Source organism: Physeter macrocephalus, chromosome 3 (assembly GCF_002837175.3).
Source record: "Physeter macrocephalus isolate SW-GA chromosome 3, ASM283717v5, whole genome shotgun sequence".
NCBI lineage: Eukaryota > Metazoa > Chordata > Mammalia > Artiodactyla > Physeteridae > Physeter > Physeter macrocephalus.
In genome coordinates this window covers 8,029,215-8,038,570 of record NC_041216.1, presented here as the reverse complement: position 1 = coordinate 8,038,570, position 9,356 = coordinate 8,029,215, and the positions used below count along the sequence as shown (strand labels likewise).

The 9,356-nt window shown below is 41.1% G+C and overlaps 1 protein-coding gene and 1 pseudogene across 7 annotated transcripts in view; one reads left to right on the top strand and one right to left on the bottom strand.

Annotated features, from left to right (window-relative positions):
* Positions 1–4,152, bottom strand: part of ZMYM6 (zinc finger MYM-type containing 6) — a 46,339-nt gene extending 42,187 nt beyond the window's left edge. For 2 of the 7 annotated variants that reach the window (XM_028486515.2, XM_007108227.4), the window contains exons 1-2: positions 4,006–4,144; positions 2,782–2,948 (exon numbers count right to left, since the gene is read on the bottom strand). In XM_028486515.2, the coding sequence (XP_028342316.1) occupies positions 2,782–2,874 (93 nt within the window). In that variant the 5' untranslated portion in view covers positions 2,875–2,948; positions 4,006–4,144. The other 5 variants (XM_028486533.2, XM_028486536.2, XM_028486522.2 and 2 more) reach the window with 5 other exon arrangements.
* On the top strand, positions 638–1,019 carry LOC112065294 (40S ribosomal protein S12-like; annotated as a pseudogene).
* Positions 4,153–9,356: the final 5,204 nt, after the last annotated feature.

Sequence of the window (9,356 nt, the reverse complement as noted above, 5' to 3'; positions counted from 1 at the left end):
AAAAAAAAAAAAAAAAAAGGTTCTGAAGAACCTAGGGGCAGGACAGGAATAAAGATGAAGACATAGAGAATGGACTTGAGGACACAGGGAGGGGGAAGGGTAAGCTGGGACGAAGTGAGAGTGTGGTATTGACATATACACACTACCAAATGTAAAACAGATAGCTAATGGGAAGCACCCACATAGCACAGGGAGATCAGCTCGGTGCTTTGTGTCCACCTAGAGGGGTGGGATAGGGAGAGTGTGAGGGAGATGCAAGAGGGAGGAGCTATGGGGATATATGTTTATGTATAGCCGATTCACTTTGTTATACAGCAGAAACTAACACACCATTGTAAAGCAATTATACTCCAATAAAGATGTTTAATAAAAAAAGAAAGAAAAGAAAAGGTGGGAAGGATGAGTGATGATGCTGAAGAGGAAAACAAAGGCCTAAACATGGATAGTTCGGATGTCACACTAAAAAGTTTATGTTTTATCCCGCATGAGGAAACAGGGTCTTTAAAGAGAGCAGTGTCATCAGATCTATAAAGAGTACCATAGTGCTCTTTCTCTGTTGCTGGGGAATTGCGTGGGAGGTAGAGGCCCCACTGCATTCAAGATTCGGCTCCACCCATAACCATTGCTGTGGCCATAACCCACCGCCTTGGTGGAGGAAAGCATTTCCACTGGAGGTGTAATGGACATTAATACTGCTTTACAAGAGGTGCTGAAGACCACCCTCATCCAGGACGGCCTAGCATGTGGGATTCTGAAGCTGCCAAAGCCTTAGACAAGTGCCAAGCCCATCTTTGTGTGCTTGCATCCAATTCTGATGAGCTTATGTCAAGTTGGTAAAGGCCCTTGTGCTGAATGACAAATCAACCTAATTAAGGTTGATGGTAACAAGAAACTAGGGGAATGGGTAGGCCTCTGTAAAACTGACAGAGAGGAAAAACCCTGTAAAGCGGATGGTTGCAGTTGTGTGGTGGTTAAGCAAAGAGTCTCAGGCCAAGGATGTCATTAAGGAGTACTTCTAATAGAAGAAATGATCAAACTTAAAACTTGGCTCTTGTTCCTCAAAAAAAAAAAAAAAAAAAAAAGAGTATCACTATACAGAGTTTTGGTGAGATATGTGACTGAAGACATGACGATGAATAGGAAACTGTTATAAAACTCCAGATGAGAAATAATAAAACAGGGAGGAAAGGGCAGGAAAAAAAAAATTCTTAAAAGGTAGAACCCACAAACCTTGACAAACAAATGGTTACTTCTGGCAGAAGAAGAGAAAGAATTTACCATCTGGAGGGAAAATAAGTGTCAAGGATACCACCATCCCCCACCCCACATCCTGTAGATACTACCTCAGAACCCTTCACAGCACAGCATTTTAGGAAGGCGTGGAGTGGATGAACAAGACAACATCTACTTGATATCCCTGTCCTGGAATGACACTGCCTTTGAGATAATATGAGAAATAGAGTATTATCATTACTACTTATTTTATTATTTATATTTTCAATATTATTGATTTGCTTATGCAATGAAGCCAATAACTAGAGTATAAAACAAAAGAACTGTCCACAAAGGAAAAAAAAAATCATTTTTTGTCAAAACAACTAACTGGTCTCTCCACACTAATCTCCACAGATTTCCAATCTGGGTCCCTAAAAGGTAGCCATATGATCTTTCCAAACATGTTTATCTTATTCTCCCAAGTAAAACCCTACAATGGCTTCCCAAAGCTCTCAGGAAAAGACCAAAATTCGTAACAAGGTCCACAAGGTTCTGCATAATCTGGCCCCAAACTACCTACAGTGCCTCATCCTAGAAGTAGAATAGCATAGGCTCTGAAGTCTGATACCTGGGTTTGAATCCAATCTTTGCCATTTATGAGCTGTGATCTGTGGTAAACTGCTTGACCTCTTTGTACTTGGTTTCCTCATCTCTAAAATGGGGATAATAATATGGTTGTGAGAATGGTGCCTGGCACAGTCTAAGTACATACAAGTATTAATAGTAATAAATTATTTATAAGGTCATGTTATTATGATATAATATACTCTACATATTGACATATTAATACCACTATCAATACTGTCATTATGATCATCATTATCATTGTCATCACCATTTTTGCACCTCTTCTGTTCCTGGCCCACTGGTCTTGCAGTCCTTCAAAAGAACCATGCATCTCCCCAAATCAGAGCTTTCCTGTATGCAGATCACTCTACGTGGAACACTCTCCTCCATGCCTTCGCCTAGACAATTCATTCTTCATAGTTTAGCTGACAAATCCTTCTCTAGCCCCCTGCCCCCAATCAAAACTAGGTCAGATTCCCCATTTCAGGCTTTTCTTCCACAGCACTTGTCTTAGTTTGTAATTATATATATATATCATGTGATAAATTACTGTGTAATGTCTATCTCCTCTACTAACCTGCAAGCTCTAGGAGGGAAGGGACTAAACTGATTTTGCTCACTCCTGGATCCCCAGAGCCTGGCATAGAGTAGACCACAAATACTTACAGAATAAATGGAAACTACTATCGGATACAAGAGAATTTTTTAAAAAGGTACCAATGGAAAAAGGGAATATACATTACTTTCTTCTCACAAAAAGAAACATAATAGAGTTACCAAGATCTTTTTTCATTCAAAGAGCAGAAAAGGTGATTTACTCATCTAATGGGGAAAAAATCAGTTTGGGTTATCTTATAAGTCAGAAACTAACTAAAAATTGAATTCACCAGGTAGAAAAGAAGAAATAAAAAAATTTTTAAATAAATATGAAACGCTTACTTGAGCATTGTCAGGTTCTTCTTTAATTCTGTCCAGAAGCCCCCGCTGCGGTGCCACTGCTTTGCCACATTCACCATCCAAAGGTTCTTTCATTCTAATTTTTTAGGTAAAGGAATTCCCCGGTCTAAAACTAATAGATTTCTTCTTGGTGATGGATAGCTGGATTCCTAAAACACAACATAAAGGATTGGTACTCAGGCTTTTTTTTTTTTTCCATGTTTATCTACATCAAAAGCTTTGTGTTGAGCACAAGGTTTTAGGGCTACACATTTGAAAAAAACAACTCTTCTGGGGCTATGACTCTTCTCCTTTCTTCCTGCCTTCTGCTTCTTTAGTAGCTGCCTTCACATAAAAAACGTCTTACAGCAATAGCTCCCACTTCCCTGATAGCTTTAAAGACAAATAGTCTGGTCTTTTATATGTTGAAAGTTACTGAGGTAATTAGACTGGCAGACCAACACGTGAGAGGGAGTTACCAAGCTCTTAGAAGAAAGGACTCAGAAATACTGTTTCTGAGTCCATGAGAATTAGTACTTGGAGGCCCACCTCAGCTTATATTTCTCAAAGTGGGGCACACCAAGCTCCCCACCCCCACCTCTAACTCAGCCTTCACTAGAGGCCTCCATAAGGGCCCCAACTCTCGGCTTAAAGATAGATGAGACCGCAAGTTGCCACCACAAACGAACAGGTATGCCCTTACTTAATGTGGACCACCTGCAGGGTCTCATGGGGGCCATGTCCAGGAATGAGCCCCTCTGAGATCCGCTTCCCAATCGCCTTCTGGTAAACAAGATTAGTCATTCAGCGGACTTCCCTTCCCCTAAACAGGACGTAGTACACCTGAAGCAAAAACGAAACTCTCCAAAGTTATCTTTACCCAAACAGTCAAGCCAGACATGGAAATGGGCAACTGGCTTAATAACCAGCGCGAGGGATGAGAACTTAGGACCACCTGCTACAGTTACAACAATCTATGGGCTCTCGTGTTGTAATCGCTCCCAAAATCTCGTCCCCACCAATAATTCCCACGCCTGTCACAGGGTACAAACGCTGCAACGTTGTATCGTTCGGAAAGAACGCGACCCGCAAATGCCTGTCAGCGTGTCCCTGCAGCAAAACCGCAACGCCCGACCGCGCCGCTTCCGCCCAGCGCCCGCCTCCTCACGTGGCGCGGCCGCCGCCCCGCCCCACGCGGCCCCTCCCGCTGCTACTGGCCGCGCTCACCTTCTGGTGGCTTCCCTGCTCCCGGGGAGCACCGACCGGGGAAGGGGGAGTAGAACCCAAGACCCCCACGCTGGGACGAAGATTATTTTCTCTTACGGGAATTTTTCCGCCTCATCCATCGCAACGCAACACCCGGACAACTGCGCGTGCGCAACCCTGGTCTCCGCCCCCTTTCCCATTATGCTCCAGACCTGAGCTGAGTGGATTTCCCAGCATTCCTCTTTCCTGAGTTATGGTTGACTTCTTAAAGAGACCAAAACCCAGTGGTGAAAAGATAGAGGAAGGTGTTGGGAGGAAACTAAGGGGCGTAAGATGACGCTGTTAAGTGCCCTGCACCATTCTTTATTGCCCCTGTCTGGAAAGGTGACCTGCCAAGAGAACATGAATAAATAATAGCTGATATTTATTAAGCCAAGTGTTTGGTAAACACTTGATATGAATCTTTCCACTTAATGCTCACCACAACTGCAAGAGGTACAAATTTTTGTCTGGAAGCTGTAAATGAAGACATTAACTTGTTCAAAGTCAAGATTTGATGTATTTTCATTCAACATTGTTTTGGAGATACATCTATGATCTATGAGGCTGTCGTTTATTTGTTTTGACTGCTGTATAGTATTCCACTTTATGAATGCGCTACAGTTTAACTGTCTACTTCTGATGGACATTTGAGTTATTTCCAATTTTTGGCTATTAGGAATAATAGTGCTGTGAACATTCCTGCCTCTAGTGACACATATGCTAGGTATATACCTAGCAGTGAAATTGCTTGTTGTGTATATATGAAACTTAAGTGGATAATTTCAACCAACTTTAGAAAGTGGTTGTTTCAGTTTGGACTTCCACCAGCCATTTATAAGAATTCTATTTGCCCCACATCCTTGCCAGTAATTACTACTGTACATCTTTTTAATTTTAACCATTCTGGTGGAGGTATAGTGGTATCTCGTTGTGATTTTAATTTGGATTTCCCAGATTTCTAATGAGGTTGAACCCATTTTCATGTTTTTCAATATCTGGATAGCCTATTTTATGAAGTGCCTGTTCAAGTCTCTTACTCATTTTTGTATTGGATTGTCTGCCATTTTCTTATGGATATAAATTCTGGTATCCTTTGATGAACATAAAAGACCTTTATGTTTAGTGTTTCTTGTGTCCTGTCAAGAAATATTTTCCTACCAAAGGTTCTGATTGACTTATGGAATTGTTATTTCTTTGTCTTTCTCATTTAGATCTACAATCCATCTAAAGTTGTATCTTCTGTATGGTGTGAAGTAAGTCAGGTTTCATTTTTCCATGTGAATGTTAAACTGATTAAGTGCTGTTGTTTAAAGTCTGTGCTTTCCCCCACTGTTCTTTATCATCACCTGTATATATATAAGTTGTCTACAAATGCAGGTTTGTTTGAAGACTATGTAATCTATTCCTTTTGTCTCTTTTTGTGGAAATATCACACTGTCTTTATTTCTGTATTAGCTTTATAATAAATCTTGATATCTGGTAGAAAAAGTCCTTTGTCCCATTATGTTCCTCAAGACTGTCTTGGCTTTTCTTGGTCCTTTGCATATTCATATACATTTTAGAATCATCTTGCCAAATGTGACAAAATTTTCCTCATAAATTTTAGAATCAGCTAGGATTCTGTTTAGTATTACACTAAGGCTGTAGACCTGTTTTGGAGAAATGCCATTTGTTATTCACTGTGTTGAATTGTTTCCCCCAAAAAGATATGTTGAAGTCCTAACCCTCAGAATGTGACTTTATTTGGGAATACAGTTGTTGCAGATGTAATTATTTAAGACAAGGTCATATTGGAGTAGGGTTGGCCTTAATCAAGTATGACTGGTGTCCTTATAAGAAGAGGAGATGTAGAGACAGACACATGAAGGGAGAACACCAGTTGACAATTGGGCCAGAGATTGAAGTGCTGCAACTGCAAGCCAAGGAATGTCAAGGATTGGTGTTAAACACAAGAAGCTAGAAGAGGTAAGGAAAGATTCTCCCATACAGATTTCAAAGAGAGAATGGCCCTACTGAAACCTTGATTTTAGCCTTCAAGCCTCCTGAACTATGAGACAATAAATTTTTATTAGTAGCACTTCATGACAGCAGGCCCAGGAAACTAAGACAGCATTATATAGGGTTGACTCCTCCAATCCATGAAAATGGTATATATCTCCATTTATTTAAATGCCTGTAATTTAATAATGTTTTATAGTTTTTAAGTATAGAGAGCTAACATCCTTTTAAGATTTTTTTCTGGATCTTTGATATTTTAAATGGTAAAATTTCATTTTCTAATAGTTCATTGCAATTGTAGAACTACAATTGACTTTTGTTTTGTTTTTGTTTTTTTTGTGGTACACGGGCCTCTCACTGTTGTGGCCTCTCCCGCTGTGGAGCACGGGCTCCGGACGCACAGGCTCAGAGGCCATGGCTCACGGGCCTAGCCGGTCGTGGCATGTGGGATCTTCCCGGACCGGGGCACGAACCCGTGTCCCCTGCATCGGCAAGCGGACTCTCAACCACTGTGCCAGCAGGGAAGTCCCTACAATTGACTTTTGTATGTTGGTCTTGAAGCCAGCACAGTTGCTAAATTCATTTATTAATTCTAACAGTTTATCTATATATTTAAAAAATTTTTTTAAGTTTTCCAACTATGTAGAGAATAATGACAAATCATCTCTTCCTTTCCAAGCAGATAACTTTTATTTATTTAATTTTCTTGCCTTATTGTGTTGGCTAAAACCTCTAGCAATGTGTTAAATGGAAATAGTGACATTGGGCATCTGTTTCTTCTTCCTGCTGTGTTGCTTTCAACATAAAATCATTAAATACTATATTTGCTTTAGAATTTTTGCAGTCACCTGTGGGGGATTGAATATGTTGTATTGTTTGCAACTCCTCCCATCAAGAAAGGGAGTCTAATTCCCTACCCCTTGATTCTGGGTTGGGCCTTGTGAATTATCTTGACTTATAGAATATTACAGAACGCATGTCATGTGAATTCTCAAGCATAGGCCTTATAGTCCTTGCAGCTTCTGCTTTTTTTTTTTGGCTGTGTTGGGTCTTTGTTGCTGCACATGAGCTTTCTCTAGTTGCAGCAAGTGGGAGCTACTCCTTGTTGCGGTGTGCGGGCTTCTCATTGAAGTGGCTTCTCTTGTTGTGGAGCACAGGCTCTAGGCCCACGAGCTTCAGTAGTTGTTGCACGCAGCCTCAGTAGTCGTGGCTCGTGGGCTCTAAAACGCAGGCTCAGTAGCTGTGGCACACGGGTTTAGTTGCTCCACGGCATGTGGATTCTTCCTGGACCAGGGCTCAAACCTGTGTCCCCTGCATTGGCAGGCAAATTCTTAACCACTGTGCCACCAGGGAAGTCCCACATCTTCTGCTTTTACTTTCTTGGAACATTCCTACAACATATCAAAGTTAGATGGGTTAAACTACTGAATGATGAAAAGTCATGCAAAGAGTGGCCCCATGGCCAGCACCAAGGCCCCATACTTGTGAGTGGAACCATCTTAGATCCTCCAGGTTGCAAGATGACTGCAGCTTCATGAGCAAGCCCAGGCAGAAGAATTGCCTAACTAAGCCCAAATTATAGAATCACAAATAAGTAAATGGTTTTTGTTTTAAGTAAATAACTTTTGGGGTGCTTTGTTATTTAGCAGTAGGTATCTGTTCCAGAATTAATATCTAGAAGTGGAGTACTGCCAATACTAAAACCTAAAACATACAACATTGGCTTTGGGACCAGGCAGCAGGCAGGGTCTGGAAAGACAGCAAGGAAACTGTTAGTGGAGTCTGGAAGAGCAGTCAAGAAATTGTTATTGGAGGCTAGAAAAAGACTAACCAGTGTTATGTAATGACAAAATGTTTGGCAGTGCTGCCACCTGTACTAACTTAGAAGATAGAAAATGTACTTAATGAACTTGTGGACCTAGATTAGGGGATTTTCAGAAAGAATACTAAAAGTGCCTATTGATTTATTTTAACCATCTGTGATAAGGTATTGTAAAAGAGAAATAAGCTAAAGAAGGAACGATTTTGTTTCCAAGCAGAAATTAGACAAAATATAAAGGGTCCAGGACAGTCTCTCCAGCTACCAAAATATCATCAAAATAAGAAATGGCGGGGGACTTCCCTGGTGGTCCAGTGGCTAAGACTTCGTGCTCCCAATGTAGGGGGCCTGGGTTCGATCCCTGGTCAGGGAACTAGATCCCACATGCCACAACTAAGAGTTGGCATGCCGCAGCTAAAGATCGCACATGCCACAACTAAGACCCAGCACGGCCAAATAAATAAATAAAAGAAATGGCCTCAGAAGAAAGACTGAATCTAGGACATTACAAGTAAAATATGGCCTCAAGGTCAAGATCAACACAGGAGTGCAGCTGTAAGAACTCATAAGGAGTTAAACAGTACCTCATAGACCCTCTCTCTCATCTAGATAGAAGGGCTTCTAAGAAACGTAAGGACCTTGTCCCATAGCAATCTGACACACCCAAAGTGTGGTCGAAGCAAGTCACAGGCCAGCTTTATGAGAGTTCTGTCTCAGAAAGAAGTATGGATGTGGTTTGTGGGGCATGGAATGAATCCCAGTAAAACTCATAAACACCCACAAAGTTTTTAAAAGGAGCATTTCAGCAAAAGAAAACCTTAGACTATAAGGGGCAATGACAATTTGAAACGAAAAAATCTCTGGGCCCCAACTTGCTACGGGCAGAGAGAAGCTGAAAAGTCTACTCAGCTGCAAAAATGGACCATTTCTTATGGAAAAGGAAAATTTCTCAGGGAGCAAGGCCACACACCCAGAGAGCAGAAGCAAACACATCTGAAAAATGCATAATGAAATCATTCCCAGAGAACAGAACAAAGAACATTCCCTGTCCTTAGAGTAGGAGAATCTAACAACAGTTGCCGGGGTTGTGAATTACTATGAATCAATGACTGTTATGTGCTTTCTGTTCCTCCTCCTTTTGAACAGGAGTGTCCGCTGGAGTCATTATGTCTCTGTATCATCAGATGTATAGAGTGTGAAGGGCGGGGAGTAGGCGGAACTCCCCTAGCTGGTCTTTTTAGTTCACAGGTCTCTGTGAAACTTGATTGAAAAACTACACCAGAGGAGTTTCATCCTCATAGGCCTAATTTATATGGGAGATTGTTGGAGGATGAAGGGAACGAAAAGTGCCCACCAAACTGAGAAGGTATCTTGAGTTATTTTCCTCAAATAAAGTTCTGGATGATAAAATGTTTGAATCGCTGTGTGTTAAAGACTAAACTTCTATAACAAAGAAACCCCAAAATGCAATAGCTCAGATAAAACTGAAGTTTATCCTCTCATGTCACAGATC